This window comes from Salvelinus namaycush, chromosome 14, assembly GCF_016432855.1.
Source record: "Salvelinus namaycush isolate Seneca chromosome 14, SaNama_1.0, whole genome shotgun sequence".
Classification (NCBI taxonomy): Eukaryota; Metazoa; Chordata; class Actinopteri; order Salmoniformes; family Salmonidae; genus Salvelinus; species Salvelinus namaycush.
The window spans coordinates 12,065,547-12,082,253 of NC_052320.1; the positions used below are offsets into that span (position 1 = coordinate 12,065,547).

Sequence of the window (16,707 nt, forward strand, 5' to 3'; positions counted from 1 at the left end):
CATTGACAGTGAAAAGGAGGAGGGGAGGATGGGGTAAGACGCCCGCATGCTTCCCATTCGAAACAGTTAGTGCATATATTATGACGACATTTTATGACGTTTTGGTCTTCGGCAAAGCACTAAGTGTATAAAACTTAGTGCACTGTGTTCGTAACAGATTCTAGTTTTGGGAACAGAAATATTTATTGCGATGAGAAAATTATATCGGCCCAGTTTCAACCTCTCCTACTTCCCACAATTGGACTTTCTTTCCCTACCAAACGTTGTGCATCTTCTTCTGTCGGGATTATCGGTGGTTGGCATCCAACATTATGGTGAATTACTGCCACCTACTGTACTGTACTGTACTGGAGTGTGGGCCAGAGACAGGGAGAAACTAAATCCTACCTGCCAGGCCTGTTGCTCTTGAAAAAAGATAACAAAATATTTGAGACTATATCTAATGCCATACTTCTCAATATACTTTAATTTCCAGTATCCCCTTTTCCCTCATACTATATCTCAGCCTCTCTCTTTCTCTCTGATACTGCCCACACTGTAGCAATACATGCTCCACGGTCTCTGTTTCCTGGCAAATAATCACACTTTCCTGTTGGATGCTTTCCTATCACATTTAAGAGTTATTCAACCGGCTGTGTCCAACCTTTAATTTGGTAAAAATAGCCTACTCTCTTCTGTCCCTTCCTGCCGTCTTCCCCTCCCCGACTTAACTCTGTACTTGAAATAAATGCCTTCCCTTAGTATCTCTATTCCACTGCTCCCGCCATCTCCGCACCATCACTGTCCATATCAGGCTTTTTGCCTCTGCCTTGCTCATTGAAACTACAACATCCCCACTACTAAGTGCTTGTTTAGCCAGTACATCAACTGCCTCGTTCCCCTCCACCCCCACATGGGCTGGGATTCAAGTAAATCTTATCTGTATACCCATCTGTCTAATCCTGCCATGGGTTTGTACCACCTCATAAAGCAGATCTTGTCTGCTACGTGATATAAAGGACTGGAGACTCATCAACACTGCACATGAATCAGAGCAAATAACTACTCTGTCTGGCTTGACTTCCTCCATCCACTGCAAGGCCAACAGTATGGCCATCAGCTCCTTTGTATATATACAGCCAGATGATCTGTAACGTTTCCGGACTGCCATCCCACATTCCTGCACTATAAATGCTGACCCAGTATGTCCTGTCCTTGGATCTTTTGAACCATCTGTGAAAATGGTCACAAAATCCTGATAGACAGTATTCAGATGTCTCTTAAACAAATAGTAGGAGTAGCCATGGTGCATATACAGGAATAACTACCATTGGAGTAAACTCCATTCCATACAGTCCCATCTCCTTCGTCTGGGTATTACCCATCTACCCAAAGCTTGTGTTATGTATTCGCTCATGTTCTCAGCATGCCTGTAAAATCCCTTTCGCAGGATGAGTCACCCCATGTCCCTGTAGGTTGACCCAATAATTCATTGCCAGCTGATGTCTCCTAATCTGCAATGGCATATCCCCCATCTCCACCTGTAGTGCAGACACTGGGGATGTCCGAAATGCTACACTACATATTCTGAGTCCTTGCCCCTGTATGACATCTAGCCTTTCCAATGAGGTCCTTGCTGCCTGAACCATACGCAGTACTGCCATAGTCTATTACAGATCGAATCAATGCAGCATACATGGTCCTCAATGAGGAACGCCCAGCCCCCCACTCCTTCCCTATCAGACAGCGCGTCACATTTAACACCTTCTTACAATTTTCCGACTACTCTCTCATTGTGTTCTGCCCAGGTCAGTCTAGTGTCAAGTATACCCCAAGGAACCTGAAGGCCCCCAACCCTCTCCAAATTTCTCCCATATAACCTCATGCATACCTCATCTCCCACCGTCCTCCTGGTAAACACAGTCTGAGTTTTCTCTATAGAGAACCTGAATCCCCACATTAATGCCCACCCCTCTACTTCATCAATTGCTTCCTGTACCTTCCTGACTATGTCTGGCACATTTCTTCCCCTCTTCCATAAGGCCCCATCATCTGCAAATAACGACCTCCCAATATCCGTCCGTACCTGAGAGTAAAAATCACTGATCATGATTGAGAACAACAGAGGACTAATCACATTCCCCTGCGGTGTATCGTTATCCACCAGGTAGATGCCTGATAGAGACTTCCCCACCCTCACCTTCCAAACAGGAAATCCTTTGTCCGTTCTTCCTCCTACCCCCACAATATCAAGCTTGATTAACAACCCCTCCTTCCACATCATATCATACGCCTTCACCACATCAAAAAAGACAGCTACAACAGATTCCTTGTGCTTCTCAAATCAAATCAAAATGTATTGGTCACATACACATGGTTAGCAGATGTTAATGTGAGTGTAGCGGAATGCTTGTTCTTCTAGGCCCGACAGTGCAGTAATATCTAACAAGTAATCTAACAATTCCCCAACAACTACCTAATACACACAAATAATTTAAAGGTGTGAATGAGAATATGTACATATAAGTATATGGATGAGCGATTGCCGAGCGGCATAGGCAAGGTGCAGTAGATGGTATAAAATACAGTATATACATGTGATATGAGTAATGTAAGATATGTAAACATTATTAAAGTGTCATTGTTTAAAGTGTCATTGTTTAAAGAGACTAATGATCCAATTATTAAAGTGTCCAGTGATTGGGTCACAATGTGGGCAGCAACCTCTCTGAGTTAGTGATTGCTGTTTAGTAGTCTGATGGCCTTGAGATAGAAGCTGTTTTTCAATCTCTCGGTTGAAATCTCGGTTGAATCTTGGATGCACCTGTACTGACCTCGCCTTCTGGATGATAGCGGTGTGAACAGGCAGTGGCTCGGGTGGTTGTTGTCCTTGATGATCTTTTTGGCCTTCCTGTGACATCGGGTGCTGTAGGTGTCACGGAGGGCAGGTAGTTTGCCCCTAGTGATGCGTTGTGCAGACCGCACCACCCTCTGGAGAGCCTTGCGGTTGAGGGCAGTGCAGTTGCCGTACCAAGCTGTGATACAGCCCGACAGGATGCTCTCGATTGTGCATTTGTAAAAGTTTGTCAGGGTTTTGGGTGACAAGCCACATGTCTTCAGCCTCCTGAGGTTGAAGAAGCGCTGTTGTGCCTTCACCACACTGTCTTTGTGGGTGGACCATTTCTGTTTGTCTGTGATGTGTACGCCCAGGAACTTAAAACTTTGCACCTTCTCCACTGCTGTCCCGTCGATGTGGATAGGGGGGTTCTCCCTCTGCTGTTTCCTGAAGTCCATGATCATCTCCTTTGTTTTGTTGGCGTTGAGTGAGAGGTTATTTTCCTGACACCACACTCTGAGTGCCCTCACCTCCTCCCTATACGCTGTCTCGTCGTTGTTGATGATCAAGCCCACTACTGTTGTGTCGTCTGCAAACTTAATGATTGAGTTGGAGGCGTGCATGGCCACACAGTCGTGGGTGAACAGGGATTACAGGACGGGGCTGAGCACACACCCTTGTAGGGCCCTAGTGTTGACGGTCAGCGAAGTAGAGATGTTGTTTCCTACCTTTGCCACCTGGAGGCGGCCCGTCAGAAATTCCAGGACCCAGTTGCATAGGGTGGGGTTGAGACCCAGGGCCTGCAGCTTGATGATGAGCTTGGATGGTACTATGGTGTTGAATGCTGAGCTGTAGTCAATGAACAGCATTCTTACATAGGTATTATTTTTGTCCAGATGGGAGAGATGGGAGAGGGTCTGTTGGGGCGGTAAGCAAACTGAAGTGGGTCTAGGGTGGCCGGTAAGGTGGTGGTGATATGATCCTTGACTAGCCTCTCAAAGCACTTCATGATAACAGAAGTGAGTGCTACGGGGCAATAGTCATTTAGTTCAGTTATCTTTACCTTCTTGGGTACAGGAACAATGGTAGCCATCTTGAAGCATGTGGGGACAACAGACTGGGATAGGGAGTGATTAAATATGTCCGTAAACACACCAGCCAGCTGGTCTGCGCATGCTCTGAGGACGCGGCTAGGGATGCCGTCTGGGCCAGCAGCTTTGCGAGGGTTAACAAGTTCAAATGTTTTACTCACATTGGCCACGGTGAAGGAGGGGGGGGTGCTGTCTTTGTTAGCAAGTTGCGACAGTGGCACTGTATTATCCTCAAAGCGGGCAAAGAAGGTGTTTAGTTTGTCTGGAAGCGGTACTCTAAGCAGAGTACTTGGTCCGTAGTTCCCTCTGGAGAGCCTTGCGGTTGAGGGCGGTGCAGTTGCCGTACCAAGCTGTGATACAGCCCGACAGGATGCTCTCGATTGTGCATTTGTAAAAGTTTGTCAGGGTTTTGGGTGACAAGCCACATGTCTTCAGCCTCCTGAGGTTGAAGAAGCGCTGTTGTGCCTTCACCACACTGTCTGTGTGGGTGGACCATTTCTGTTTGTCTGTGATGTGTACTACCCTTCCTGAACCCACTCTAATGTGGCGACACTAGCCCCCTGCTCTCCAGGAAGTAAGTTAGCCTCTCCGTAATCATACGTTCCATGATCTTACATACATGTGATGTTAAAGCTATTGGCCGATAGCTTGTTTGCCTTGTTGGCCTTGATGTGTCCTTCCCTGGCTTCAGGATTGGTACCACTACTGCCTCCTTCCAGCTGCCCGGTAGTTTCCCTTCCTCCCACACTCTGTTGTGCAACACCAGTACCTTATCCAGTGCCTCATCACTAAGATGGGCCAACATAACATAGCACACTTCATCTTACCCATGTGAAGTTAACCCAGCCTTACCCATTGTCCTTTTCACCTCTGCAATGGTAAATGGTGCATTCAACGCATAATTTACATCCTCCTTATCCAGCACTCCAGGATTCTCCTCTCTCATTAACTATCTCTCCCTCTGCTCTCCTCTGACAAATTTGCCGAGTTATGCACTTAGACCAAAGCTTTGGCCTCAGCTTCATCTCTGCCTTCTCCTCATCTCTTACTGCCACATCCTTCAACACTGGATAATCCCACTCCCTTCTGACCCCACTCATCCTCTTAATCATCCCCCTACTCTTCTCCCACAGGTGTCGCCCTTCCAATAGTGTCACGGAACCGACGCCAACATGACCTCTTTGCCTGACGAATAGTTCTCCTCACCAGGGCCTGGGTCTGCTTATACTAAATCAGATATTGGAAGTTATGCATCTTTGACAGTACTCTAAATGCCCTGTTCATACATTGCCCCACACTCATCCGTCCACCATGGGACTGCTTTCGTCCTCCTCCTCCCTGAACTCTTAGGTATAGCCTCAGTAGCTTCCCCACACTAACACTGTTCTCACCCAGTTATTTATACTATCCACATCCCCTCTCGTATCCACCCAAGCCATCACCTGCTCACTCAGCTTCTGAAACTGATCCCACTTGTATGAACTACACTCAATGTAGTATTGCTTGATGGCAGGTAGCCTTGTGGTTAAGAGCATTGAGCAAGTAACCAAAAACTATCTGGTTCAAATCCCAGAAATAACTAAGTGAAAAATATGATAATGTGCCCTTGAGCAAGGCACTTAACCCTAATTGCTCCTATAAGTCGCTCTGGATAAGCACGTCTGCTAAATTACAACAAAAAAAAGTTTAAAAAATGTTAATGAGAGAATAGTCTATGGTCGTGTACCCCTGTTCAGGCATTGCATACCACTGTAATGAACAGAGGGAGACGGAAAGCTGGTTTCAAGCGCAGAGCGCTTGGTGTTTAATGGAAAGGACCATAGGAGGAGGCAGGTAGCTGAGTCCAGGGGCAGGCAAAAGGTCATACACGGTAGGTCCAAAAATGTCAACAGTACAGGCAGGGAATACGCAAAAGGCGTTGTAAGTGAGGCAGGCAATAACTATCATACACGGGAGGAGAGAAGGACGGGAAAACACAGCGCTCCGAAAAAGTGTGTCTCAAAACAAACCATACCTCACAGTGATGGGGTGCAAGGAACTGAACTAAATAGTGTGGGAGGATGACATGCAAGTATTTGAACAGGTGATTAGAATTCCGGTGATTGAGATCTGGAGAGTGCGCTGGAAAGTGGGCTGCGTTTCGGGGATCTAAGTATTTGGGAGTGTGAGTTTGACACAAACGTTACAGCCATGTCATTAAGCGCGCCATCGACTGACAGTTTGCTATAACATATAATGTGTTTCGCTGATATGTAAAATACCTATTAAGGCGTTGTAAAATTTGCAGGCATCAGCAACGCCTGGGCAGAGGAACACGCCCATTGACAATTTGCAGTCTACTTTGCAAAAATTGCTTCTGTGTCACACTGTTGTCATCTACTGGTAGGCTACAGTCAGATGGGCACAGCCTCTGACTGACTCAGGTTCTCATCCTTCTAGGGAGTGTTTTTTTTCCCACTGTGCTGCTGAAGATTTGTCAGTGCAGGTACTTTGCGTTCTAAAATTCTCTATTCCCTGAGTGTTTACGTTGGGCCATGTAGGAGCCATTTTGGCCTGCTTGTGTGTCTCATTTAATGTGTGGTGTAGTTGTCTGTTTTAGGAGTGTTTTAAACTAATGAGCACCCGCACAGGGTTATGGCAGGTACGAGCTCTGCAATCCATTAGGGGACGCAAAAAAGACAATACAGACTCAAATCAAATCACATTTTTTATTTGTCACATGCGTCGAATACAACAGGTGTATACGGTGAAATGCTTACTTACAAGCCCTTGAGCAGCAATGCTTTAATAAGTTTTAAGAAAAATAAGTGTTAGGTAAAAAAGAGGTAACAAATAATTAAATGGCAGCAGTAAAATAACAATAGCGAGGATATATCTAGGGGGTACCGGTACAGAGTCAATGTGAGGTGCACCGGTTAGTCGAGGTGATTGAGGAAATACAGTTGAAGTCGGAAGTTTACATACACCTTAGCCAAATATATTTAAACTCAGTTTTAAACTCAATTCCTGGCATTTAATCCTAGTAAAAATTCCCTGTTTTAGGTCAGTTAGGATCACCACTTTATTTTAAGAATGTGAAATGTCCGAATAATAGTAGAGAGAATGATTTATTTCAGATTTTATTTCTTTCATCACATTCCCAGTGGGTCAGAAGTTTACATACACTCAATTAGTATTTGGTAGCATTTCCTTTAAATTGTTTAATTTGGCATGCCAAATTTCTTTAAGTAGTCTGTGATTGTCTATAGTCCTTGCTTCATGTGACGCTAGTCTTAGTTGTCGAATATCACTTAAAGTAAGCTACAGGACTGTTTTGCTAGCACAGACTGGAATATGTTCTGGTATTATTCTGATGACATTGAGGAGTACACCACATCAATCACTGGCTTCATCAATAAGTGTATCGATGATTGGTCCTCTCCAAACAATACCGCTACACCATCGAGAGGGTCCTGACCGGTTGCATCACGGACTGGTATGAGAATTGCTCTGTCCACAATCACAAGGCCCTCCAGCAGGTGGTGAACACGGTCCAATACATCACTGGGGCCGTGCTACAACCCATCCAGGACATCTACTCAAATGGAGCCTGAGGAAGGTACTCGGCACCATCAAGGACCCCACACACCCCAGCCACGAGTTGTTTTCTCCCTTACTGTTCGACAGACGGTATCGGAGCATGAGGTCTGATACCAACAGGCTCAGAGACAGGTTCTATCTACAAGCCATCAGACTGCTGAACACTTGAACTGGACTGACCACCTGCTCTGATTCTCTGCAGCTTAGCACTCATGCACTCACTCGTGTACACACCCAACTAGACACACATATACAGTACATTCATGCTACACACACATCACAACTGCTGTTACCAGACTCTTATTATACTGCTCAGTTGATACACTGCCCACCATATCCCCTTCCCCAATACACGTGTACATTTTCTTATTGTTGTTGCATTGTCAAGAAGGAACCTGCAAGTAAGCATTTCATCAGACGATGTACACTGAGTATACCAAACATTAGGAACACCTTCCTATATTGTGTTGCACCCCCCCAGGTATGGAATACGTTCCATAGAGATGCTGGCCCATGTTGACTCCAATGCTTCCCACAGTTGTGTCAAGTTGGCTGGATATCCTTTGGGTGGTGGACCATTTTTGATACACATGTGAAACTGTTGAGCGTGAAAAACCGAGCAGCATTGCAGTTTTAGACTCAAACCCATTCAAAGGCACTTAAATATTTTGTCTTACCCATTCACTCTCTGAATGGCACACATACACAATCCATGTCTCAATTCTCTTAAGGATAAAAAATCCTTCTTTAACCTGTCTCTTCCCCATCATCTACACTGATTGAAGTGGATTTAACAAGTGGCATCAATAAGGGATCATAGCTTTCACCTGGATTCACCTGGTCAGTCTTTGTCATGGAAAGAGCAGGTGTTCTTAATGTTTTGTATACTCAGTGTATACCATGCGTATTCCATACATACAACTAATAAAACTTGAAACTTGAATCTATGGTCACTTGTCACATGATTACAGTTACTCAGGTGACCAGGAAGTGTTAGTACAGGTGAGAGGGGAAAACATGGTGGGGCACACTCTTTTTACGCCACTTCGATACAGCATTTTTGCTAACCCAAACCCTTATTTCTCCTAACCTGCTGCGTAAGTTCTCCTAAACTGCTACGAGAACGTCACTTTTAGTTGTAGCTGTATCGAAGTGGCGTGAAAATAGTGTTTATTAAAACATGGTACTGTATTTATTCAATGAAAAGTAGCTGTATGTCTCTTATCTTTCATATACAGTGTACTTTTATATAAATGTACATTTATACTTTTATATACAAGAAATGGTAACATCACCCAACCATAGGATCTATGTCTGGAAAGTAAATTCTATGTGGACTCATCATGAACTGCTCTCAACTTGTGCATTTCATAGGAATCCTCATTACAGGCTTGAGGAGAAGATTCTAGTGTGAAAACCATGAAAACGCACTAAAGTAGACAAATTAATGGGCCATTCTAATAAGAATGGTGATGGAGGGAATAGCAGCCGTTTTGTGCTGACCAACTGTGCTATATATTTTTTTTTCTTTGATCTTTACTTTTTTTGTGCATAATGTTTCCGCCAAAGTTTCCTATGACTAAAAAGAGCTTCTGGACATCAGAACAGTGATCACTAACCTCGATTTGGATGAGGATTTCTTCTTCAATGAGTTGGCGGCGGAAGATATACTGCTCATCCCGGACCAGGCGTTAAAGAGCCCGGCGTGCAGGATCCGTAACGAGACTACATCGGCGAGTGGATAAACCGCCTCTACCCTCCGTTCTATTGGCGAATGTTCAATCACTAGAGAATAAACTGGACGAGCTCCAATCAAGACTATCCTATCAATGTGATCTGAAGAACCGTAATATCCTATGTTTCTCTGAGTCGTGGCTGAATAAGGACATGGAAAATATAAATCTAGATGGTTATTCTACACATCGGCAGGACAGAGCGGCAGCGTCGGGTAAACTCAAGAGAGGTTGTGTGTGTCTCTTTGTTAACAACAGCTGGTGTGCGATCTCTAATATTAAGGAAGTCTCTAGGTGCTGCTCGCCTGAGTTGCAATACTTCATGATAAGCTGTAGGCCATACTATTTACCAAGAGAGTTTTCATCCATATTTTTCATAGTTTTTTTTCCACCACAAACCGATGCTGGCACTAAGACCGCACTCAACGAGCTCTATAGGGCCATTGGCAAAGAAGTAAATGCTCACCCAGAGGCGGCGCCCCTAGTGGCCGGTGATTTTAATGCGCAGATTTACTGAAATCCGTTTTACCTAATTTCTACCAGCATGTCACCATGCAACTAAAGGTGAAAAATCTATATTTCACCTTCACTCCACACGCAGAGACTCCTACAAAGCTCTCCTTTGCCGTCCATTTGGCAAATCTGACCATAACGCTATCCTCCTGATTCCTGCTTACAAGCGAAAATTCAATACAGAAGTGGTCCGATGAAGCAGAGGATAAGCTTTGCCTGTTTCACTAGCACAGACTGGAATATGTTCCGGGATTCATACGATGGCATTGAGAAGTTTACCGCATCAGTCACCGGCTTCATTAATAAGTGGATCGATGACGTCATCCCCACAGTGAACGTAAATACATATCCCAACCTGAAGCCATGGATCTTGCACTGAGCTAAGGAGCTGCCGCTTTCAAGGGGCGAGACACTAATCCAGACACTTATACGAAATCCCGCTATGCGCATCGACAAACCATTAAACAGGCACATCATCAATACAGGACTAAGATCGAATCCTAATACACCAACTCTGACGTTCGTTGGATGTGTCAGGGCTTGCAAACTACCACGGATTAAAAAGGGAAACCCAGCAGCGAGCTGTCCAGTGACACGAGCCTACCAGATGAGCTAAATTCCTTCTATGCTCGCTGTGAGGAAAGCAACACTGAACCATGCATGAGAGCACCAGCTGTTCCAGAGGACTGTGTGATCATGCTCTCCATAGACGATGTAAGACCTTTAAACAGGTTAACATTCACAAAGCAGCAGGGCCAGACAGATTACCAGGACACGCAAGGCAGCTGCCACGTGTCTTTACTGACATTTTCAAACTCTCCCTGACTGAGTCGGTAATACCAACATATTTCAAGCAGACCACCTGTGCCCAAGAACCCCACGGTAACCTGTAGCACTCACATCTGTAGCCATGAAATGCTTTGAAAGGCTGGTCTTGGCTCACGTCATCCTCCCAGATACCCTGGACCCACTCCAATTCGCATACCGCACCAACAGATCCACAGATGACGCAATCTCTATTGCACTCCATACTGCCCTCTCCCACCTGGACAAGCTCATCACTAAGCTAAGGACCCTGAGAGTGAACACCTCCCTCTGCAACTGGATCCTAGACTTCCTGATGGGCCACCGCCAGGTGATGAGGGTAGGAAACAACACATATTCCACGCTGACCCTCAACACGGGGTGTGTGCTTAGTCCCATCCTGTACTCCCTGTTAACCCACGACTCCAAGTTTGCCGACGACACGACAGTGGTAGGCCTGATCACCGACGACGATGAGACAACCTATAGGGAGTAGCTCAAAGACCTGGCAGTGTGGTGCCAGGTCAACAACCTTTTTCTCAAAGGAGCAGCTCTCAAAGGAGCTGATCGTGGACTACAGGAAACTGAGGGCCGTGTACGCCTCCCATTCACATAGACAAGGCTGTAGTGGAGCGGGTCGAGAGCTTCAAAGTCCTCGGTGTCCACATCACTAAGGACCTAAGGAAGTGAAAAGATTTGCCATGGGTCCTCAGATCCTCAAAAAGTTCTACAGCTGCACCATTTGAGAGCATCTTGACTGGCTGCATCACCGCTTGGTATGGCAACTGCTTGGCATCCGACCATAAGGCGCTACAGAGGATAGTGCGTACGGCCAGTTCATCACTGGGGCCAAGCTCCTTGCCATCCAGGACCTCTATACCAGGCGGTGTCAGAGGAAGGCCCTAAAAATGGCCAAATACTCCAGCTACCAAAGTCATAGACTGTTCTCTCTGCTACCACACTGTAAGCGGTACCAGAACGCAAAGTCTGGGACCAAAAGGCTCCTGAACAGCTTCTACCCCCAAGCCATGCGACTTCTGAACAGTTAATCAAGTGGCTACCCGGTGTATTTGCATTGATCCCCTTTGTTTTGCACTGCCTCTCTTGCACTGGCTCTATGCATACTCACTGGACCCTACCGACACACTAACACATACTACACTGACACACCAACACACGCATACACATACACACACATAGACACACTTTCACCCTCTACATATACGCTGCTGCTACCTATTATTATCTATTCTGATTGCCTAGACACTTTAACCGTTACCTACATGTACATATTACCTCAATTTCCTCAACTACCTCATACCCCCTGAACATTGACTCAGTACCAGTACTCCTTGTATATAGCCTCGTTATTGTTATTTTATTGTGTTACTATTTCCTTTTTTCATTTAGAAAATGTTTCTTCATTTTTAATAATGCATTGTTCTTAAAGGGCTCGTAGGTAAGCATTTCATGGTAAAGTCTACAGCTGTTGTATTTAGCACATGTGACAAATTAGATTTGATTTGATTTAATTTGCTGTGTTTTGAAAATAGACATATAAATGGTTAGGAAATAGCAGAAAAGTCGGTAATTACAAATAAGTCCAAGCAATCATGAGGCAGATCAGATTAAGTTCAGCTAAACTTTAAAGAGAAAAATAAGTTCAAAACATTTAGCAATCAATAGCAAAAAATAAAACAAAAATACAATTTTTTTACACGCAAATTACTATGTTTTTAGAAGTACATTTGTGAGAGACGGAGCACATAATAACTACGTACAGATACATATTCCTTCATTGTTTTATACAGAAAATTGCAACCCAGTGCTGAGCACCAATACACCTCCAATACATGTACGTAACTCTTAAGAAATATGGTTATGGACTCACACTTTACAATTGAGACACAAAATGAATAAGAAATCGATCACATATTATATGTAGCCTGTACTGTACTTCCATGTTATTTTTGACAAATGACTTTATGGAATATGTTGTACTGTTATGTTAATCATCTAATATGGTTTATTATAATCTTCTTTCTGCTATTGTGCAGATCTTCTGGTTTCTGGGAACATTTCCGGCATCTGTTAAATCATAATGCTGTAGACAGAGATGACGTCATCCATTGAAGAATAATAAACTCAAAAAATGGAAGCAGAGCATTGCCAGGTAATCTTACTTAACCCCTATTTTATCACTCTCAGTTTGTCTCTCTGTCTATAGTCTCTTTGTCTATAGTCTGTGCTTTGCATCCTTGATCTCTTCTCTCATCCTCCTCAGTCATTTGGGTCCCTGTTCACAGATGAAGTTGCCAAGTTCTAACCCCTCTTTTCTCTCATTTTCTTTGTGTGTTGTGCCCTTTAATCATCCCTCCTCCTCCTCCTCCTCCTCCTCCTCCTCCTCCTCCTCCTCCTCCTCCTCCTCAGTTGTCCCTGGCCCCAGAGGAACCACAGCTGGGGTAGTCACTCTCCAGCGACATGTTACTCCCCAGCCCGCCTATCCTCCTGCGTAACAGGAAGTGTGTCCGTCTTTGCAGTAGCCTCTGCTGCTCCTGCTTCAGCTCCACGTAGGACCGGGAGAATGTATGGAAGATGGAGGTGACTGGGAACGCCATGAGAAGAATCCCGCTCAGGATACTGCTCAGAGCCACCACCTGACCCGGGATGCTCCTCGGAACCATGTCCCCGTAGCCCACTGTCGTCATGGTAATGACGGCCCACCAGTAGGTGGCGGGGATACTGCTGAACTCGTGGGTCGTAGCCATCTCGTTCTCAATGAGGTAGAGCAGCGGGGAGAAGAGGGCAATGGCCACGCAGAGGAAGAGGAGGAGTAATCCGAACTCCCGCGTGCAGCGCCGCGCAGTAAGCCCCAGAGTCTGCAGGCCCAATGAGTGGCGTGCCAGCCGCATCACGTACAGAATCCTCAGGGCACGGAGGATCCTGAGCACCAGACCCACCTTGTCCAGGTAACTGCTGCCCGAGCCCAGCTTCTTCTCCCCCTGGTAGCTGTCCACTACCAGGGTGATGTAGTAGGGCAGGATTGCCACCACGTCTATGAGGTTCAGAGGGCGTCTCAGGAAGGCAAGTTTGTCCCGGTCCTGGATGAAGCGCAGGGTGAACTCAAGGGAGAACCAGCCCACACACACCGTCTCCACTATGAAGATGTTGTAGCACATCTGGGAGCACTTGCCCTAAGAGGCACAGGAGACACTGGTTAGCACCTGTACATACATCTAATATTATGCATCTAGCATATACAACAGTGTTCTTCACCATTTGTCCTATAAAGCCACAGGGTGTGTAGGCTTTTGTTCTGAACTAATTTTGGACCTTTTGTTGTTACAAGGATGTAGTTAGACACTAGATGGAGCTATTATGCTGCCTAAAATCTAAGGGGTATTATTGTGGTATCCCAACTTGTATTCCTCAAATGTCAAATTGTAGACTGCAGGGCATCAAAAACAGACTCTATTTATAACAGACCATTTATTTTCTAGTCACAGCTTGTTGCCAATCTTTTCATGTTAAACTCCAAGATTGCACCTTCTCTGTTCTCTGCTCAGATGGTTCTGTTCAGAGTGAGGTGTTGTGAGTGTAGGTGTTGCTTTATTAAGCTACATAAAAGATGAGAATGCAATGTATTGAACCAAAAACCTGACAAAACTCCTGAATGTAGTTAGCACCAGAAAATCCTCTCCAAGCCCGATGGTTATGTATTATTTGGGAGGTTGTTTCTAATACATTGTTTTTGTGAAGATGTTTCAATTGATATTCAATTGTTAACCAATTCAAAGCACATACAATATAATATAAAATGGCCTTTGAGTTGATTCTATTTCAGAAGAAAGGACGCAGTATTATTATGAAACACTCCCACACAGTCGGAAATGACTTATACCAGTGTATCATATCTACACAGAATGTAGAATAAGCTTTTTTTCAGACAGAACAGCTTTTAGAAAGCAACATACTCCTCTTCAATTAATTCTAACTGTGTAACAATATAATATATCAGGGATACAATTTTGGAATGCACTGCTCAGGTACAAGCCTTTGGAGCACCATATAAAGTAATTCCCCTCTGGGTACAAAAATATGTTCCATAATGGTTACATACAGGTAACTGAGTCTAAAGACAAATTAATTGCTTTTGCTCAACCTGAAAGTACTCTCCTAGAACTCACAATGAAACCAGAGAAGTGCAGTGTGTGTGTGCGTGTGTGTGTATGTGTGTGACTCCAATTTTCAATTTATTTTCTTTTTATCTGGCTACCGAGGCCAGAAAAAGTTAATTACCGCAGTGATTGAAGTCAGCCATGATAATGAGCACCTAAATTAGATTAGAATGAGACTTTTCCAAATGTTTTCTTTGCAAATTAGAAGAGTGGTCTGATGCCCACACACATACTCAATTATTAATGTTACTTGCCAAATGCTCTTTGAGCTTTGATATAAAAAAAGTTATTTACAATTTCAAAGTGCAGGCTTTGTTATCAAGGGTCGGGGAATAGAATTCTGTGTTGATGTAATGGCTATGTTAGTAATTATGTAATACGTATGGTGTAATTATTATGTCCATATGTAATAACTATGTAATAACCATGGTTATATGTCCTGTTGCCCTGTGCTGATGCCTCCTAGGCCTCATGTTGTCCACCTACCTGCTCCTCCTCCTCTCTCATGGCAGGCATGGTGCTGATGGACAGGTTGACAGCCGTGATGGTGACAAACAGCACCGACAAACAGGCAAAGATCTTCCCTGGCAGGCCTGAGTGAGGCCTCTCCACCATGTCTCTCAGTTTGTTCATATAATGTCCCATCCGGGTCTCCGTAGCCCGGGCGGCGCTGCCCCTTCGGTGCCCGCTTTCGGTGTCCATCATCAGCTCCTCCTCCTCGTCCTCCTGGGCTGCCCGCTCCAGCTCGTCACACTCCTCCACCCGCTGGATGAGGCGGCGACGGCAGCACCACTCTAGGTTCTCCTCAGGGACCCCCCAGTAGAGCAGCTCCTCCCTGAAGGAGAGGGCACACATCTCCCTGAGGGATCGCAGCTTCCCGGCCCGCAGGAAGGTCAGGATGGTGCGGAAGGCGCAGGGCGAACGATCGAAGAAGTACTCGTTGCTGGCAATGTCGTAATCATCGCAGACGCACATGATCTCGTCAAAGCTGCTGCAGAGGCGCAGCTGGCCAAGTCGGGACAGGGGGAAATCCTCCAAGGTGGTCCAGGGTAATTGATAACGCAGCCCGCCGACGTTGATAATGGCATGGAGTTTACGGGCAGCGGAGAGCGGGGTGGAGTTGGTGAGGAGGTGGTCTGGGTTCTCAGGCAGGAGTTGGGCCCGTTTGTAGAAGGCCCCCTTGAGGGCCTCTTGCTCTGACAGGGGCGGGGGTTGAGGGAGGAGTAGGGAGGCATCGGAGGCACAGCTCAGAGCGCTGTAGTCATAGTCTGAGCCGTCGCCTCCCAGCAGAGTCATCTTTACCTATACAGGCACAAAACCTCCATGTGCACTCCCACCGCAGCTCACATTCCTGTGGTCAACCTCTCACGGACACACCTTTACCTTCTGGAGGGAAAGGACAAACACAAAAAATCTCATATGAAAAGTGTACATGTACTATACACTCTTAAAAATACTCTTAAAGGGTTGTTAGAACCTTGTTAGAACCTATGGTTCTTGAGGGAAATATGGCCTTTTAGAATGTAAACATTTCTTGACCCTTGCATTAAAGGGATAGTTCACACAAATTACAAAATTACATTCGTTTCCTTACCATGTAACCAATTTATGGACAAGGTATGACAATAACCCATGCTTTGGTTTAGTTTACCTGGCACTGTTTCCAAATGATAAAGTTTTAGCGTTTGTGGCACAAATCCCATTCTAGTCATGGAACTGACATTAGCATTTTTCGAGCATCATGTCCAAATTATTCCAAATAATTTAAAATGGATTGTAAAGCTCAACAAAGTCTGTAACGACTCCCACCGAAGGTGGCTCCCCTTCCTGTTCGGGTGGCGCTCGGCGGTCGTCGTCACCGGCCTACTAGCTGCTACTGACTGTTCCTCCCCCTCCCTTTTTGTTGATTATTGACACCTGTTTGTGGTTAGGGTGATTTGTGGGGCTTTATTACCAAGCAGCCCGGCCTGCTGGGTGTGCGGGATTGTTGTGTG

The 16,707-nt window shown here is 45.3% G+C and overlaps 1 protein-coding gene across 1 annotated transcript; it reads right to left on the reverse strand.

Annotated features, from left to right (window-relative positions):
* Window positions 1–12,961: 12,961 nt before the first annotated feature.
* Window positions 12,962–16,009, reverse strand: LOC120059613 (potassium voltage-gated channel subfamily G member 1-like). Its single transcript, XM_039008741.1, has 2 exons — window positions 15,200–16,009; window positions 12,962–13,729 (listed from the first exon to the last, which is right to left on the reverse strand). Exons 1-2 carry the CDS (start codon window positions 16,007–16,009, stop codon window positions 12,962–12,964), a joined length of 1,578 nt encoding a protein of 525 aa, XP_038864669.1.
* Between the last annotated feature and the right edge of the window lie 698 nt (window positions 16,010–16,707).

What these genes read in the sequence shown, in the direction of transcription:
- LOC120059613 (XM_039008741.1), bottom strand. Translation starts at nt 16,009, where the DNA reads ATGACTCTGCTGGGAGGCGACGGCTCAGACTATGACTACAGCGCTCTG. An exon ending in TGAGAGAGGAGGAGGAGCAG is followed by an intron (nt 13,730 to 15,199) that starts GTAGGTGGACAA and finishes TGTGCCTCTTAG; the next exon opens with GGCAAGTGCTCCCAGATGTG.